General features: G+C 43.5%; 1 protein-coding gene across 2 annotated transcripts in view; it reads right to left on the bottom strand.

The window, feature by feature from the left end:
- NLRP3 (NLR family pyrin domain containing 3) overlaps positions 1-19184 on the bottom strand; it is an 84788-nt gene that overhangs the window by 6938 nt on the left and 58666 nt on the right. The window contains exons 5-10 of one of the 2 annotated variants that reach the window (XM_053572740.1): positions 16948-18709; positions 14230-14400; positions 10807-10977; positions 8963-9133; positions 1909-2079; positions 1230-1400 (exon numbers count right to left, since the gene is read on the bottom strand). In XM_053572740.1, coding sequence (XP_053428715.1) covers positions 1230-1400; positions 1909-2079; positions 8963-9133; positions 10807-10977; positions 14230-14400; positions 16948-18709 — 2617 coding nt within the window. The remainder of the gene's footprint in view (positions 1-1229; positions 1401-1908; positions 2080-8962; positions 9134-10806; positions 10978-14229; positions 14401-16947; positions 18710-19184) is intronic. The other variant, XM_053572741.1, reaches the window with a different exon arrangement.

Raw genomic sequence — 19184 nt, 5'->3', positions numbered from 1 at the left:
AATGACAGGAGCAGGGTGGTCTGTCAGAATGCCACCAGGACAATCCAGACACTAAGTAGGGATGATGTCAGCCAGCAGGGAGCCATGAAGGGGTCATGGAGTGGACAGGCTGTGGAAGCCGAGGTAACAGGACATGCCAATAGATTGGGTATGGGTAGAAGAAATAAGAGACATGAAAAATAGCACCAGGAATCTTTTAACCTGAGTGATTAGAAGTAAGTTATGCTTGACTGAGATGGGAAATAAAGATGTTTTAGACATCTTTAGATGTCTATTTAGAAAGGAATAGCATATTTGGATTTGGACACATGAAGTTTCCATCCAACTGGAAAGCTCAGACGAGGATTCAGACATGGAACTCATGAAGATACAATTCAGACGTAGTAGTATACATAGTAGGGCCAGAAGACGAGATGACTTAAATGAGGGAGAAATGTGAAGAAGAAAAATTAGCCCAATAACTAAGCTCTGAGGATTCAATACATAAAGGTCAGGATGATGAAAAAAGACCAAACAAGAAACTGAACAGAAAACAGCTGAAGTAGAAAAAAAAAAAAAAAAAAAGAATGTTGACCTTAAAACCAAGCAATTAAAATGTCTTAAGGGAAAAATGTGATCATCGGGGCTCACAAAAGCCATGAGACTCACTAGGAAACTCTTACTAAAGAGGTAATAACTACCTTTGTGGTATCACTAAAGATGGATGTGAGCTGATGGTCCCCTAACACGCTGCTGAATTTTATGGATTTTCTAATCTTGATGTTTCTGGAGCACTCTCTTTCCATTTAGAAATCCTCAGAAACGAAACAACATCTCACTAGTAAAGACTTTGGCAATTAGGACAAACCAGAGACTAGTTTTACAAAGTACAAACTCTTGCACAGAAATATAATTCAATTTGGCCATTATCTAATTAGGTCTAGTGTTTCTTTGGGGGAATATAGATGCAAAGTCTTTTCATACCCAACTGAATTCGATTATTCTAAATGTCTGCATGAAATTAAATGGGTAATTCATAAGCTGTTAAAAAAAAAAAAATCTGTAATAACTGGCCCAGGCCCAACCTGACTGCCAGAGCCATCCTGAATTTTGGCAACTGGTGAAATGTTCCTTAGATCTCTGAGTCCCACCACTTGAACTCACACAGGCCCACTCACTGCAGGCCCTGCAGGAGGCAGATCTCTGAGTCCCACCACTTCCACCACTTGAACCCACATAGGCCCACTCACTGCAAGCTTTGAAGGAGGCAGCTCTGCTGCCTTAGGACTTCACAGAGCATCATGACGCCCAGGTCACCCAGGTCATTGTTGCCCAGACTCAGCTTTCGCAGCCTCCGGTTAGAAGTCAAAAGCGTGGAAAGATCCCAGCAGCAGTGTGAGGTAAGACTGCAGTTTTCTAATCTGCAAAAAGGGGGTGATTTAAGAAAACAATGTCCTTAACCATCCCTCCAGGTCCCCAAGATCTTACCTGTATTATTCCAAATGCAATTAAAAAAAAAAAAGATAAACCCTAAAATGATCTTGGTGGAAGCAATCTTGTATGCCAGTAGTAATTCTTCTCTCCTTTCTTAGATGGGACCATCTTTTCAAGCTACTAGATTGTGCAAGATCAAATTACTAACGGTGGTTTGTGGATTGATTTTTCCCAAATTCTGTACCTTCCTCTAAATTTCCATAAATGCGAAGGCCATACTGCCCCCACTCATTTGTTGTACAGAGGACTGTGGCAAAGGGACACAGATTTCTACCTCTACACCATTTAGAACTTCTCCCAGTGTTAAGAGTCTGTAATAGGCTGAACCCTAATAAGATGCCTCACTTCTCAGATATAGATAATCTCATGGCTGTTCCCCCAAATTTCCTTTTGTCACCATGTGCTCCCATCACTGTAATAAACCAGGGGACTTACTCCAAGACCTGAAGCTTGCAGTTGGGGTGCAAGAGCCCCTCACAGAGCATCTTGACCCCCATGTCTCCAAGAGTGTTGCCTCGTAGGTAAAGGTGTGTGAAGTTCGGATTACTGCTGAGCACTGAGGACAAAGCTGCACAACAAACTGATGAAAGGCCAGAATTCACCAACCTGCAGAAGGAACAAGAAGAAGAGTCTTCATTGTCCTATTTCAGTAGCTACATCTTTCAATGTAAGGGTCAGGGGCCAGTACCTTGGATATATGCTGAGAAGAGCATGATGCCTTTGCTCTGGTTCCCAGTGAAAAGCCAGACATTGGGCTCAGCAGACATTTTGTTGGAATCAGTACAATAGAAAGAGCAAAAGCAAACTGATCCAGATCCCCACCAGCTGATCCAGATTCCCACCCACGCTCCCCTACCTTCTGACAGCTCTTTAGCACTACTTCTTCCAGAAAGCCACCCTGAGTTGCCCATCACTGCAGAGACCTGTTTTATATAATTCTTGTATCAACCTGGCAAGGTGGCAGTGCAGCTATAACTATTCCATACCTTTCACAGATTAGAAATTTGATCACCCAGGGTGGCGCCTGTGGCTCAGTCGGTAAGGCGCCGGCCCCATATGCCGAGGGTGGCGGGTTCAAGCCCGGCCCCGGCCAAACTGCAACCAAAAAAAAAAAAAAAAAAAAAAGAAATTTGATCACCTGTTTCTCTCTAGGTCAAAGAGCAGGTGTGTGGTGGAGAGAGGACCCAGACTTAGACTTTCCACCTTCTAGTCTAACCCTCTCTCTGTTGAACTTTCTGCCCAGCTCTCTCTCCCTTCTGCATGGAGAAAGGCCTTTTAGAGCATAAAGCCCCAGATTAACGTTAAACTCAATAGAATGTGGATTTTTAATATACTATTCTTGGGTCAAGCTATCCTTATGCTATCACCCAAAAAAGCAAGAGGACTCTGAAACAGAAACATCTGTTACTCCTGCATAGAAGCTCATAGGGTGATACATGTACAGAAAGCCATGTATATTAAACATTCAGGAAAGCTTTAACTTCAGAAAATCTCAGGGGATTACATTCCTTCCTGTTAGAGGTCTTCACAACGGTAAGTTTTTAAAACTCTTTGGAGTCTAAGTATCCAGAAGAATAAAAATGCAAAAGAAATTCATCCAAACAGTGTAGCATGAACAGATAGCCAGAAGGAAAAAGAAGTATTTAACCATCCATTTGTCTCCACCTTCCCAGTCACAGACGAATCAAATTAAAAAGGTAGATTAAGTAAGGCTAAGAGGGAAATGAAGCCCAAGAGGGATGAATAAAACAAAGCAAGTTCTGAGTGGTTTCTGCTAAGCTCTCATTCCCAGGTAAGAATTCTATCAGAGGCCAGTGCGTGGCTCATGCCTGAAATCCTAGCACTCTGGGAGGCTGAGGTGGGTAGATTGCTTGAGTTCAGGAGTTTGAGACCAGCCTGAACAAGAGCAAGACTCCATCTCTACCAAAAATAGAAAAATAAGCCAGATGTTGTGGAGGGCGCCTGTAGTCCCAGCTACTTGGGGGCTGAGGTAAGAGGATCACTTGAGCCCAAAAGTTTGAGGTTGCTGTGAGCTGAGATGCCACAGCACTCTACCAAGGGCAACAAAGTGAGACTCTGTCTGAAATTAATTAATTAATTAATTAAAAATAAAAAAAATAAAATAATTCTATCAGAGAGTCCTTAATGAACATGCAGAAGGGATTTGTAAAGACCAGAAAATTCCAGTAGACTGGAGGTCTGGAGGTGGTCTTCAAAGAAAAAGAAAAGGAATTTTTAAGGTTATGTAGTAACTTTATCACAATTTTCAGAAAAGGAATAAAATGAATTACTCGGCAGACGTTTATGGAACAACGCACAGTGAAGTGGCAGCAGTTACAAACATACAGTGCAGTTTTGTTAAGAAAAAGTCACATACAAATTGTCAAAATGTTGGTAGCCATTAAGACTGAGCACTGAGTACACTGAATACATAATAAAGTATTGAGAAAATCAAACAACCATGTCCCACCAATCAATCCACTGGATTAGAAAAATGCAACCAATGTAACACATCTTGGCTTCAACCAATCCTTTACTGAGCACATATATCTTGCCATGTACTGCATTAAGTTAATTAAGAGGAGTTTTAAAATTTGTTAAGTATCTACCTTACATCACAAAAATATCTCATAAGGAAAACTGAAGGACTAACTTTTTTTTGAGTTTTTACTATGTGCTCAACCATTGGATAATGACTTTACACAGGATTATCAGCTGAATGCAGTGGTTCATGCTCTTAATCCTAGTATTCTGGTAGGCTGAGCTGGGAGGATTGCTTGAACTCAAGAGTTGGAGACAAGACTGAGCAACATAGCAAGACCCTGCCCCTACAAAAAGTACAAACATTAGCCAGTTGTGGTTGTCCACACCTGTAGTCTCAGCTACTCAGGAGGCTGAGGCAGGAGGATTGCATAAGGCATCAGCCCAGGAGTTTGAGGTCGCAGTGAGCTATCATAATGCCACTGCACTTTAGCTGGGACAACAGAGACAAGAAAGGAGAGCAAGAGAGGAAAAGGAAAAGGACTATCTTAGCATTGAATTATTACAAACCCAAAACACTGAGTGTTTTTTTTTTATTTTTATTTTTTTTATTGTTGGGGATTCATTGAGGGTACAATAAGCCAGGTTACACTGATTGCAATTGTTAGGTAAAGTCCCTCTTGCAATCATGTCTTGTTATTTTTATCCTAGTTTGAAATCGAAAAACTGAGGATCAGAGTGATTACTTGAAGAGTAAGTAGGAGCTACGTGGATAAACAGTAGAAATGAGGGCTAGGGGTTGTAACTTAGAACCCTAGAACCTTGGGAAAGAGTATTTAAGGGCAAGAAAAATTAAAAGAGCAAGCCAGGTTCTTAAAACCAAAACCTAATTCACCCTGACTCCAAACAGTGCAGAGCATGGCAGAAGACAGGGCAGGGTCAAGGATAACCTCAGTGGCAGACTAACTATGCCGGATTCACTCGGACTTCAGAGAAAAGCTTTTGAAGGATTCTGAACAAAGGCTCAATATTTCCAAAGTCCGCATTTTGTGAAGTTCCCGCTGGTGTTATACAAAAAAAGATGTGAGGAGGAGGGAACTTAAAGTGAAGAGAATTTAGGATTGCCTTGGCTGGGCAGCCTCCTGGAAAGTCCCACTATTCAACAAGGCAAGAAAAGAGGGCAAAGGCAGGTCAGGGGATGGGGTAAGAGGGGAGATTTTGACAATTAAACCAATTTAACAAATGTTCAGTGTGAGATGCTTGTGTAATATTGGGGAGGGGGGACAAAATATGGAGCCAGAGATAAGGGCCTGAAGTTCAAGAAAAGAAAATTGGCTAGGCCTAAAAATATATAAGATGCCTAAAAAATATTTTTTTGGGGTTCTTTGATAATTTTGTTTATTTTTTTATTTCAAATTAATATGAGGGTACAAATTTTGAGGTTACACTGTTCTTGCTTCCAAGGTAAAGTTCAAGTTGTAGTTGAGCCCTTTACCCAGGGGGTGTGTTGTACACCCCCACTTTGTGCACATTAGGTGAGATCCTGCCAATTGTCCTCCTTCTTCCTGAAAATGCTCAAAGTTTTGACTCTTCTTTTTTTTTTTTAGAGGCAGGGTCTTGCTCTGTCACCCTGGGTATAGTGCAGTGGCATCATCAGAGCTCATTGTAAACTCCAATTCCTGGGCTCAAGTCATCTTCCTTCCATAGCCTCTCAAGTAGCTGGGACTCCAGGTACATACCACCACACCTGGCTAATTTTTTCTATTTTTGGTGGGGACAGGGTCCCACTCTTGCTCAGGCTATGTTTTGACTCATTAATTCCTTTAACAGATAGCTATCTCAAAAAAGTACACATACATAAAATTATATACAGAAATTGTTGTTTTATACTTCACAGAGCTGTTTGTAATAGAGAAAGAATAGAAACTCAATTCCAAATTCATTATTTGATAAGTGGCCAAATAAATTATGGTAATACAGCCAGGTACAGTGGCTCATGCCTGTAATCCTAGTACTTTGGGAGGCTGAAGCAGGAAGATCACTTCAGGCCAGGAGTTCGAAACTAGCCTGGGCAATATACTGAGATTCCATCTCCACAAAAATAAGAAAAATTAGCCAGGTGTGGTGGTGCACTCCTATGACCCACCTCCTCAGAAGGCCAAGCCAAGAGGATTGCTTGAGCCTAGGAGTTGGAGACTGCAGTGAGCTGTGATCATGCCATTGTACTCTGGTAAGGACAACAGAGCAAGAACCTAGCAAACTAGGTCATTTAAAATATCACATAAAGTGTATTCAAATGGATAGATGGATGAATGGGTGGAGAGACGGATGGATGGATGGTATAGCAATCCATCTTATAACAAACGTCCAGATGGTTGTTCACCAGACTATTGTAAATGACTTTCTCAGATATGGGCTAGGAAAGAGCTTCTACTTTTTACTTTAACTTTGTCTGTCTATATTTTGGTATGTTTACACTAAGCATATGTTACTTTTGTAACAAAAAGTTCATGAGCAATATTTGAGACCTGTTTGGGGAGCCCTCTGTTTGTAGATCGCTCACTGTTGAAGCTGAGGGCTATATGAGAGATCCCAGGGCATGTGAAAATACTTAGCAAAAAAAAAAAAAAATGAAACAGTAATAAAATCCCCAGACCACAGGAAGAGAAGCTAATGCCGATTCCAGGGAAGGAGAAACTAACATTAGCAGGAAAGACTGAGAGGTGACCTAAGAACAAGAGGGAAGAAGGTATTCAAAGAGGAAGTGAGAGATGAATTAAAGGCAGCAGATGTCAACTAAGATAAGGACCTGGAAGGATCTGTAAGAATTGGAACCAAGATCACTGAGGTTCATGCCCTAGGCATTGCCTAGAGTGCTCTTCCCTAGTTCTTTCCTGGCTCGTGATCATACCTCATTTAGGACCTGCTCCAATGTTACCTGCCATTCACTGAGGCTGAGCAAGGAAGCAAAAATTTCTACACCATACATTGCATAAGACATACATTGTATGTCATTCCCCCCCATAGGGAATGAATGTGTGTGAAAACGGGGAAACCGTCAGAGCCCATGTTAGAGCCCTGCAAGTGCCTGCAAAATAAAGGGGCCAAATCATGTCTGTTGAATAAACCAAGAGTAGCAAAAGCCAAATCATGCAGCCCTTTTCCAGAAAGATATGGTAATTTCTGGGAATGGGCTGATGGAACAAATCCAAGGAAGCATCAGTGTTTTGTGAACATATGTTGGGTGCCAATTACAGATTAAAAGATTACTCCTCAGGGAAGACTCCTTCTGTTGTATCTTGTCTTGAATAATGATCTGTTTGGTATTTACATCAATAATATGGAATCAATGCGTTGTAAATAATATTGACACAGAATCGAGATTCAAACATGCCTAGACAACAGGTTAAAAGATAGGTAAGATGAGGCTGAGGATTCAGCACCAGCCACATGCACCGAGGGTGGCAGGTTCAAACCTGTCCTGGGCCAGCTAAAACAACAATGATAACTGCAACAAGAAAATAGCTGGGTGTTGTCGTGAGCACCTGTAGTCCCAGCTACAGGAGAATCGCTTACGCCCAGGAGTTTGAGGTTGCTGTGAGCTGTGACCCCATGGCACTCTACCCAGGGCAACAGCTTGAGACTCTGTCTCAAAAAAAAAAATAGAGATAAGATGAAATTTGGCAGAGCTAAAGTGAGACCCCCACCACCACTTAGGCTGAGAGCCAAATGAAGAAACCAACCAGGAATTAAGGCAGTGATCGGTGGAGTCACACAGGTGTGCCTGCATTGAATTCCATCTCCTCCTATGTGGGTGGTCCTTGAGCAAAGGTGTGAGGCTCCCTAAGCCTTCATTTTCTCCTCTTTAAATTGAAGGTACTAATACCTATTTTGTATCATCTTTATGAGGCCAAAGGAGATAACCCATGTAAAGAACATAAAAGAATGGTGATATATTGGCAAGTGCATGATTATTAGTGGGTATTCTGCATAATTATTTACTGCAGATTTCCAACAAGAACCAAAAATCTTATCTGACTGTCAAAAACAAGGAAACCACAGGCTCCACCAGTGGAAGCATACTGACCTATTATAAAAGGTAAAGGTTCCACCAGGCATCGTCAGGGCACCACATTTCAAAAAGGGTCATAATTTTATCTGACAATATGAATGTTACTTTTTTTCCATTATTATTAATTATTGTTCAATATTTTATTGTAGCAATCATCTGATTTCTTTTCCAAAAGTATTTATCTTTGTTCATTCTTTACCAGGTTTTTGTTTCTAGTCCTTATCTTAAACATTGTTATTGTTATTAAATTGTAAGCCTTTTCAATTTTGTGAAGTCAAAAAGTGGAAACCAAATAAACACATGTATGTGTATAGAGAAAATAAAAAAAAAAAAAAAAAGGGTCATTAACAAGCCAGCCTTTACCTGGGAGAGGATGACTAACAGGTGAAGGTGCTGAGCCATGCCACAGTTGAGGATGTAGAGATATCTATATAATATAAGATGACTTAGGGTATGAGTGTTGTTTCTGGGTAATTGGGATGGAGCTGCTTCTCAAAGGCCTGGAAAGAAGGACAAGGACTAACTGACAGAAACCAGAGAAGGTGCTGCATGGGTGTCAGAACTCTCTCCTAGTGTAGGGGCCTTATTGTGTATCAATAACTTGCAGGCTTGGAGGTGCTCATACATCAAATGGGCGACTATTCATGCAAATGTCTCAGAAGCAAGTGTTTTACTCAGTAGGGAATACAGAGTCTCCAGGGTTTCTTCCAACTCTAAAAACTCCAATTGTATAATCATAAATTAGCATAAATCACCTTATTAGCAATGTCATGTATTACAAGTATCCAGTGCTTTAAAGCCCTTCTGATATTGCTACCTCTTTACCTTCAACCCCATCTGATTGACCTTTTTGAGAGTAACCCCCATCCACGTTTGTCAAATAATTCACTGCTGAGAAGAAATTGCCTTTCTGCTGAGACATCTCCAAAGACTTACCCCAGTTTCTGCAGGTTACATTGTGGATGTTTGGCTTTTTCACATAAAATTCCAACTCCTGAGTCTCCCAAGGTGTTTTCCCCCACATAGAGTCTGGTCAAGGAGCGATTGGTGCTCAGGACGGACGCGAGATCCTGACAACATGCTGATGTGAGACAGCAGCTGACCAACCTTCCATAAAGAGGACAGAATATCAGAATCAAGCTCCTCAGCGCCCTCCACTAAGAAGGAGGCACGTGCACCTGCCACCACCTCCAGTCCAGGCTATGGGAAGAGAGTGAGGCCAAGCTCTGTATCAACTTTTCATTTCCTTTTCTGTTTGGTGGGGTAACAAGTAAATACCTTCCAAGTTTGTCCCAACATTCCATCTTCCAACTCCCTACATTTATTTTTATTGTGGCAAAATATATGTGAAATAAGATTTATCATTTTAATAATTTTTCAGCACACAATTCAATGGACTTAAGTGCATTCTCATTGTTGCACAACCATCCCCATCATCTATCTCCAGACTTCTTTTTATCTTGCAAAACTGAAACTCTGTACTTATTAATTTGTCCTACTTTGTGTTTCCATGACTAATTTGACTATTCTATGTATCTTACGTAAGTGGAATCCTACAGAATCGTCTGACTCATCTCACTTAGCATGTCTTCATGGTTCATCCCTGTTGTAGCATGCATCAGAATTCATTTTAAGCTGTTAAGTATATAAATAGCCCTTTTTAAATCCATTCACCCATCAGTTGACATCTGGGGTCATTTCTACCTTTTATCTGTTATTAATAAAGCTGCTATGATATGGGCTACAAATATATGTTTACATCCCTGCTTTCAACTCTTTTGCAGATACACCCAGAAGTGAGATTGCTGGCTCACATGGTAGTTCTATGTTTAATGAATTCTGTTTTTTGAGGAATTGCCCTAATTGTACCATTAGTACACTGGTACCAATTGTACCAGTGATGTACCATTTTACATTCCCACCAGTGAGTGAGGCACAAGGCTTCCAGTTTCTCCATCCTTGCCAATACTTGTTTTCCAGTTATCTTCCTTGTTTATTTTTGTTTTATAATAACAATCCTAATAGGTGTCAATTGGCCCTTTTTTTTTTTTTTGAGACAGAGTCTCACTATGTCACCCTCAGTAGAGTGCTGTGGCGTCACAGCTCACAGCAACCTCAAACTCTTCGGCTTAAGCAATTCTCTTGCCTCAGCCTATCAAGTAGCTGGGACTACAGGCACCTGTCACAATGCCCAGCTATTTTTGTTGCAGTTGTCATTGTTGTTTAGCTGGCCTGGGCTGGGTCAGGTTTGAACCTGCCAACTTTACTGTATGTGGATGGCAACGCAACCACTGTGCTACGGGCGCCAAGCTGGGCCCTACCATTTTTAAGTACTTTCTTCTGTCCTTCTTCAAAGTTCAAGTCTCCCAAAAGCATTCAGCAAAGGACCGCATACCACATGAAATGCCTGCATTGCTTTAGCACCATTTTTCCTATTCAGTGTGGGGACCAAAGGCTTGCCATGATGTTCCAAAACTCTTCCAAAGCAATGCATTGCATTATTTTATTTTCTCAGCGAGGCATAAGTACCTTGAAGGCAGCCATCATTTCTATTATTATTATTATTTGTGCTCCTTGTCAGGGTTTACGAGGTAGCTTTCCCTGCAACAAACACTAAATGACTGAATTGACAAACACCCAGAGATAAATGCAGGACGTCCCCCGAGGGGTCAAGGCCATTCTCACACTAAAATTCTAGCCCATTGTACGTGCTTGAAGCCAGAGCTCCCAGAACATGTCTTATAGCCAGAACTTCACCTGAGAAATGAGTTCTAACTCACCAGAGCTTCTTCAGATTGCAGAATAGATGCTTCAGTCCCACACACAGGAGTCTGATTCCGAAGTCTCCGAGGGTGTTGTCACTCAGGTCCAATTCTACCAGCTTCTGGTTGCTGCTCAAGACCAAGGAGATGTCGAAGCAGCACTGATGGGAAAGTCCACACCGCCCCAACCTTCACGCCAAGTACAAAAGCAGAAAGTGTCAGAACACAGCCTGCTTCTCTGCCCCGCTTTCCGCTGTATGCTTTTTCTCTGCACCAGGGTCGGGCACGTATGTTCTCGTGTTGTGAAGGAAGAATTGTAATGGAGTTCTCATGGAAGTATCATCTGATAAAAAAACTCCTGAATACAGCAAGACAATGCTGGGATGTTGGCTCCCAGGCTCTCTGAGACCACAGTGTGGAGCCCAGTCAGTGGTAAGTAATGCCAGGCACACTGTGCTCCAGCTCAGATGTGTACCAGGCAGCTCCTGGTTTGTGAGTGAAGAGTGGTACACCTGTGGGTTCTTCTCTTCACTGTATGCTCCTAACAGTTGAAGTGCCCTCAATTCAGAGCCTCTTTCCCTACAGCTGTCTTATCTACTTCTTGTCTTTGTCAACACTGTCCCTCCTGTTCCGTTTGGCAAGTTAATCTCAGCCTTCCTTCACGGAGGTGTCCAACCTGCAGTCCTCATGGGGTTGCATGTGGATTTGGAGAGGACATTTTTTGCTTATCTATGGTGTCAGATATCAAGAAAAGTATGCATGAACCTTTTTATTTTTTGGCTTGTAAGCTTTCATTAGTGTTTGTGTATTTAATGTGTGACCCAAAACAATGCTTATTACTCCAATGAAAAGAAGGGAAAAAAAAAAAGAGATTGGACACCCCTGCTGTACACTGAAGGAGCAAGCAGCTCTGATTATTGGTTGGTTCTACAACCACATATGTGTGTACACACACACACAGACACACATACACATCACTACCATCACTACCACTACCAACAAAAACAGTATTTTGTCCCTGTCATGGGTGCACCAGTTACTTTCTAGGACAATAGCTCATGTGGCCTAGAGAGCCTGTTGGACCACCTTCCTTTTTGCCTCCATCTTCATGCCAAGTACAAGCCAATGAACAACTAGATCTCTACTCATCCATGAAACCTCCTATTATCACTCCAGCTTCCCTGTTTGTCTCACTCTCTAGAATCATATGGGGACACCCCCAGGGAGCAACGAGGACAGTGTTATGGGACAAAGCCTGAGAAGGAAGGTTTAGTGCCCAAAACAGCCAGAGCCTTATAGGCAAGAGGAGGAGGATTTGTAATTTATCAAAAGACCAAAGAGAAAGAAAGTATTTAAGCTATGGAATAACATGATCAAATTAGGATTTTCAAAATGATCCTCTGACTTTTGTGTGGAGAATAGATTAGTAGGGGGCCAAAGCAAATATAGGCAGGTCAGACAGCCAACATTCATTTGAGCCTTATTCTTTTATTTATTTATTTATTTTGTAGAGACAGAGTCTCACTTTATCACCCTTGGTAGAGTGCTGTGGTGTCACACAGCTCACAGCAACCTCCAACTCCTGGGCTTAGGTGATTCTCTTGCCTTAGCCTCCCGAGTAGCTGGGACTACAGGCGCCCACCACAATACCCGGCTATTTTTCTGTAGCAGTTTTGCCGGGGCCAAGCTTAAACTAGCCACCCTCAGAATATGGGGCCAGAGGCCTACTAACTGAACCACAGGTGCCGCCCTGAGCCTTATTCTTGAGCACTACATGTATTAATTAAGGGGACATGTATTAATTAAGATGCCTGTCTAGGCTTGGCACCCGTAGTACAGTGGTTATGGTGCCAGCCATATATACCGAGGCTGATGAGTTTGAACTCAGCCAGGGCCTGCTCAACAACAATGACAACTGCAACAACAACAAAAAATAGCCAGGTGTTGTGGTGGGTGCCTGTAGTCCCTGCTACTTGGGAAGCTGAGGCAATAGAATCGCTTAAGCCCAAGAGTTGGAGGTTGCTGTGAGCTACAACACCACGGCACTCTACCAAGGGTGATGTAGTGAGACTGTCTCACAAAAATGCCTGCCTAGACTTTGCTAACATGATAGCAAGATAGACAAACATGAGTCCTATCCTCGAGGAGCTGCTGCCTCAGAGGTCATTGCAGTGTCCAGCAAGGGGGGGTACTTTTGCATACAGACTAGTGGAAGGACAATGAGGAAAAGTGGGCAGTGGCTTGCGTAGTAGGTACAACTGATAAAAGCAGTGATGGGAAGGGTATAATGAGCAAGAGAGGGAGCTGTAAAAACATCCTAGAGTGATAGGCTTTAAAGCTGCTATGTAGTTCATCAAAAATTCAGATGCCTGCGTGTACCCACAAAGCCCGTGAGGAAACAGAGCTGGAGAAACGGCCCAGGTGTCTTTGCACTCCAAGTGGGTCATGTGACTCTGAGTTACTGTGCTGGCTGAGAGCAGGCATGTCCTCAATAAAGTCATGGGAGATTCCCCGCGACATTTCAACCAATACCGAGTATCTTGATGGTTTCTAGCTCACGTAACCACTTTTGTATATGACGAAACTCTCTCAATTCTCATCCATGAACATGGCTACGAAGAAATGGAAGATACTGAACTTCATGGTTTTTTGTTGCACCTCCAAGGGACTACTTTCTTTTCAGTTCCCGTTTTATACTTCCCCATCCAAAACTCCCCAAACAACAGAGCTCTAATTCATTCTGCCTTCTCATTTGTCACAGGCTGAATTATGCCTTCCTCAAAATTTCTATGTTAAAACTCTTCAGTCTCAGGACCTCAGAATGTGACTGTACTTGAAAATCGGTTCTTTAAAGATGTAATTACGTTAAAATGAGGTCATCCATGGAGCACCTAATCCATCCCGACTGGTGTCCCTTAAAGGAAGAGATGAGAGCAGTGTTTTTCAGTGTTTTATATCTTGGCACACTTGAACCTATCGTTAAACTTCCACGGCACACTTAAATTATGCTGATCAAAAAAAAAAAAGAGTTAAAAAAAGAATATTCTTACTATGCTTTGAACTTCTTTCAGAAATAATTTAATTAATGTTCTTTAAAATTTTTTGTGGCACACCAGTTGAAAATCACTGGATTAGAACACAAACACATGGATAGGGAAGACAATGTGAAGACACAGGGCACTTCCAAGCCAGGGGAAAGGTCTCAAAAGGAGCCAACCCTGCCAGCACCTTGACTTTGGACTTTGAGCCTTCAAACTTCTGTTGTTTAATCTGCTCAGTTTGTTGCACTCCATTATGTCAGCCCTGGGGAAGTAATATGCCACGGACCCAATGTGAGCTCTTATAGATAGACCCACTCAAGTGGCCAGTGTGAGCTCTTTCTCCAGAGTCTGCCTGCCTCTGTCCCTGTCACACTCACTGATGCACACATAGGGGACTTACCACAGTCTCTGAATGTTGCAGCCGGGATGCTGGAGTGCTTCACACAGCACCCTCATCCCCGGGTCCCCCAGAGTGTTGTCACTGAGGTCCAATTCAGTTAGGCTCTGGTTGGTGCTTAGAACTGAGAAGAGGCCTCGGCAAAAGCTGGAAGTGAGATAGCAGTTCACCAATCTAGAAATGGGAAGGAGGGAAAGAAAAGAACATGAGCCTCTCACAATAATAAACTGGAAGTAGGGGCCAGGGGCACTAGTTAAGAGAAAGGACTCCCAGAGGTTAAGAAATGGCTCACAAGGCCGGGCGCAATGGCTCACATCTGTAATCCTAGCACTCTGGGAGGCCAATGAAGGTGGATTGTTGAGCTCAGAACTTCGAGGCCAGCCTGAGCAAGAGGGTGACCCCATCTCTACTGAAAATAGAAAAAAGAAAATAACTTAGTATTGTAGTAAGTGCCTGAAGTCCCAGCTACTCAAGAGGCTGAGGCGGGAAGATCTTGAGCCTAAGAGTTTAAGGTTGCTGTGAGCTATGACGCCATGGCACTCTGCTCAGGGCAACAAGAGTGAGAGTGTATCTCAAAAAAAGGAAAGAAAAAAATGGATCACGAAACTGAAAATCATTTCCAGAGAAACAAAGAAGGCCGAGTGAGCCTTGGTAAGACCATTTCTGCACATTTTAAAGTGTACAGATTGTGAGCTTGTGATTTTGGATGACCATGAGCATCCTCCAGCTCCTTCCTTGTTGTCCTTCACCTGCCTCCCTCATCAGTCCACTGTCATGCCCAGGACCCTGGACACTCTGTGCTGAATATTCCAGAAAACAGTCCTCACACAGGCTGCAGAGAGCATCCAAGATGATCTCAAAATTCCTGAGGCCAGGCCACACTCAGGGGAATAAAATCTAGAAAGAAGGTGGGTGACATGGATATTTGTTAAAATCTCAGGTGACTCCAACATGCATTCACCTTTCAATCACCCCTGACTCAGTGATTGACATGCCTCAGCTTCCAGAGTGCTAGGATTACAGGCGTGAGCCACTGTGCCTGGCTCTTTTCTAGCCATTCTGAGATATTTGCCTTGTTGAAATGCACCCTGGTTCCCTAAGCCTGCCCTCTAAACCCACTATTCCATCTGTCTGTACCTCCTTTGTCCACACTTAGGTTTCTCAGTCCCGGTCTTTCAGGATCTGGCTGAAGGCAATACCTTCCTTAACCTACCCCTGCTCTCTGCAGTGTGCTCTGAATGTCCTTCAAGGGACATCATAGCCCACAACCCCTTGACCTTCCACACTATTTCTTGACCATCCCCCCCAACCAGAACTCAAGTCCTATGAGCAGGACCTGGATCTTAGCCACCACTGCAGCCCCAGAGGGTGTTCAGTCCCTCACAGCCAAAGGATGACTAGGTAGGTGGTCCTAGTATCAATGATGTTAACAAGACTGGTAGTCCTGGCATTGATGATGTCAACAAGATAGATAGTCCCAGTATTGATGACGTCAAGGCGCAGAGCTGAACTTACTGCCGCCAGTGGAGGGGTGAAGCCTCCTGTCTTCCTTCCTTTTGCCCTATGTCAAGTGTCTTCTACAGAGCTTAACCCATACATCCACAGAGTGGCCAGCCTCCTACAACCACGGTGGGTGGCCCTTGGGAGGGGAGGAGTCACATAATAACCCACAAAAGGACTTCAGAAGCCCGATGACTCAGCTACTTCATTGTGCAGACTCAGACTACATTCATAATTTTGTTCAACCCTTTACCTCCTCCCCGACTCATCCATGTCCTGCCAATCCTTTAAGGCAGGCTCAACTTCACCTTTCTTAGGAAGGTTCCCTCCCCAGCCTCCAGCCCAAAGGGCTTCCTGTTCCCTGTGTTCCCAGAACACAGAACATCTGGGGGCGTTTTTCCCCTTAAGCCTTGACTATTATGTGTTAGTGCCCCAAGAAGATTACACCAATTTAAATTGACCAACATTTGTATGCAATCTATACCCCATCTAATAACTTGTAATGAACTGGCATTTCTCAAACTCTTGTTTCTTGTTTTATTGTTTTCCTTTTTTCCTCATTCCATTTATGAACACACAATAAGTCAATCTCTGCCAATGTAGGGCTCTGGAAGAAATGGGTAAAGCTAGCATTATGTAGCTGTGGCAACTATATTCACAAAATACTTGAGAAGAGAAGAAGCGAGAGCTGAGAAAAAGGTAGCCAATAGGTGGAAGAAAAAAATGTTCAACATCACTGATCAGAAGAGAAATGCAAATCAAAACCACAATGAGATATCATCTGATTCCAGTTAAAATGCCTTTTATCTAAAAGACAGGCAATAGGGTGGCGCCTGTGGCTCAGTGAGTAGGGCGCCGGTCCCATATGCCGGAGGTGGCGGGTTCAAACCCAGCCCCGGCCAAAAACCACAAAAAAAAAAAAAAAAAAAAAAGACAGGCAATAAACCATGCTGGTGAGGATATGGAGAAAGGGGAAAACTCTTACACGGTTGGTGAGAGTGCAAATTAGTTCAACCACCATGGAGAACAGTATGGAGGTTCCTCAAAAAACTAAAAATAGAACCATATGATCCAGCAATTCCACTACTGGGTATATATTCAAAAGAAAGGAAATTAGTATATCAAAGCGGTATCTGCACCCCCATGTTTATTGCAGCACTATTCACAATAGCCAGGATATAAAATCAACCTAAATGCTCATCTATGAATGAATTTCCTTACCGGTGGAAACAGGCAGTGTGAGGACCTGGGAGGACACGCTGGACCATGTCGAGGTGTCGATCTTCCTCCTCTTCCTCTTCTTCCTCCTTAGGCGTATTATGCAGAAACCCCAGGGAAAGTGATTCTACACTATGGCAGTTTGCAATACAAAAGGAAGAAACCACATGGTCCATTCTGGTGGACAGATTGATCTCGATTTTGGGGAAGTGGTTCATGGCCCTTTGCACAAAGTCCTCCTCCTGCATCTCATACAAACAGTAAAACAATTCCAGCTGGCTGGGCTGAATCTGCAGCTTCTTGGCCTTGGCACTCACTTCAATCCATTTCAGCAACTCCGGCCTGATTTGCTGAGAGATCTTGCAACTTAATTTTTTCTCCAAGTAAGAGGTCCTTTCCTGGTTTACCAGGCCAAAAAGGAAACGGACAACAAAAATCAAATAGCCCTTCTCAAATTTACCATAGTTCTCAAGAAGGACTGTGACATCTCTGTTGGGAAGCTTCAAACTCCTCCCCAGCACATTCCTCATCCTTTCCTCTTCCTCCACTTCCTCCTCTTCCAGCAGGTAGTACATGGCAGCAAAGAACTCCTGGAAAGTCATATGGATGAAGCTGTAGAATTTCTCACAGTCCACTTCCTTTTGGAACAGGTTCGTCCTTAGGAAAGAGGACACATCCACCTTTTGCAGGCCGTGTTTTCTGAGGTCAGACTCATCGAAGAGGATTTTTTGGTTCCAGATTCCATCTGCAGCCAAAGAGCAGAGGCCCCGAAGGTGCGAAGCAAGGTAGTGCTCATGGCTCCCTCCTCGGGATTGCAACAAACTGGAAAGGAAAAAGGTATAGACTGCTGTGGTGGTCTTAGATGTCTGGGCAAGACTCTTGCCACTCTCCATCTGCTGTTTCAGTCCAGTGCACACAATCCAGCAGACCAGGGGAATAAAACACATGGTGAAGAGGACCTCATTCTCCTGAATCAGTTTGAAGGCTTCCCTGGCCTGGGTCTCATCTGAGAAATACTTGAAGAAATACTCCTTCCTTTTGGCCTCTGAGAAACCCAGGATTTCTATGTGACGGGGATGGTACAGCAGGTGCTGCAGCTTCTCTAGGGCCACGGGCCTTGTGGTGATGAGCAGAGAAGCCTCGGGAAGCAGCTTCTTTCTTATAAGGCTGCTCAGGAGAATGTCTCCGCGCTCAGCCTTCTGCCAGTCGGTGCACAGAGCCCCTGTGTGCTCGTCGAAGGCACCCTGCAGCTCGTCAAAGCCGTCCATGAGGAAGAGGATCCTGGAAGGCCTGCTCACAATCTTGCATATGGGTGGGTTTGGATCAGGGCAGCAGCTGACCATCAGGTCCCTCAGACTTCTCTGTGTCACTAGGCTCACCTCCCGACAGTGAATATAGAACAAATAGTCAAACTTGTCTTGGTAAAGCTTCCCTGATGCCCAGTCCAACATAATCTTGCGGGCCAATATCGTCTTTCCAATACCTGCCACTCCCTGAAATACCACAGTGTGCACGGGCTCAGAGAATTCATACTCAGGTTCAAATAGCAATTCCATCTTAATGGGACTCATGGGCTTGTCCCAGGTTTTGGTCCTGCCAATGGCCACAAGCTCGTGCTCCCGCTCCTGCTGGCTGCGGTGCTCCTTGACCAGCTGCAGCCGCGTGTAGCGTCTGCTGAGGCTCACGCTCTCACCCAGGCGGGCATTCCTGTCTTCAATGCACTGGAATCTGCTTCTCACGTATTTTCTGTACTTTTTACAGTAATCTGCAGCAGATAAAAAGTTTGACTTTGGGAAAAGCCCACTCACACCCTCCTGAACAGGACCTTGCAATTTTGAGTAACCAGCAATTAGAATGGAGAAATAGGAAGTGTAGTTCTTCCCCAGTGCTTGGGTGAGAGAGGTCCCAAGCAGTGAGACCTCTGTGAGAAACTCTGGTGTCAACTTTTCCATACGCACAGTTGAGCATAAGGACCAATGGTGTCTACACAGCCACAAGCCAGAAAATCCTTTTCTTCCTTTCTTTCTTTTTTTAATCTTAAGTAATCTTTTAAAAGTGGAAATGCGTGATCACCTCCCCCTGGGTTCTGGGCCTTCAAGGAACCAGGCAAACATGAATGTGTTTCTCCCCCTAATAATGGGTTTCCTGAGGCAGGCCTTTGCAACCCCAAAAAGCAGACTACCCCTCTACTAGGCTTCGCAGCACCTCCTAAACTGAGTCTTAAAACCCAACTGGAAGCT

Source organism: Nycticebus coucang, chromosome 20 (genome assembly GCF_027406575.1).
Source record: "Nycticebus coucang isolate mNycCou1 chromosome 20, mNycCou1.pri, whole genome shotgun sequence".
Taxonomy (NCBI): domain Eukaryota; kingdom Metazoa; phylum Chordata; class Mammalia; order Primates; family Lorisidae; genus Nycticebus; species Nycticebus coucang.
The sequence above is the reverse complement of the archived record's forward strand: the minus strand, read 5'-3'. Positions and strand labels throughout refer to the sequence as shown.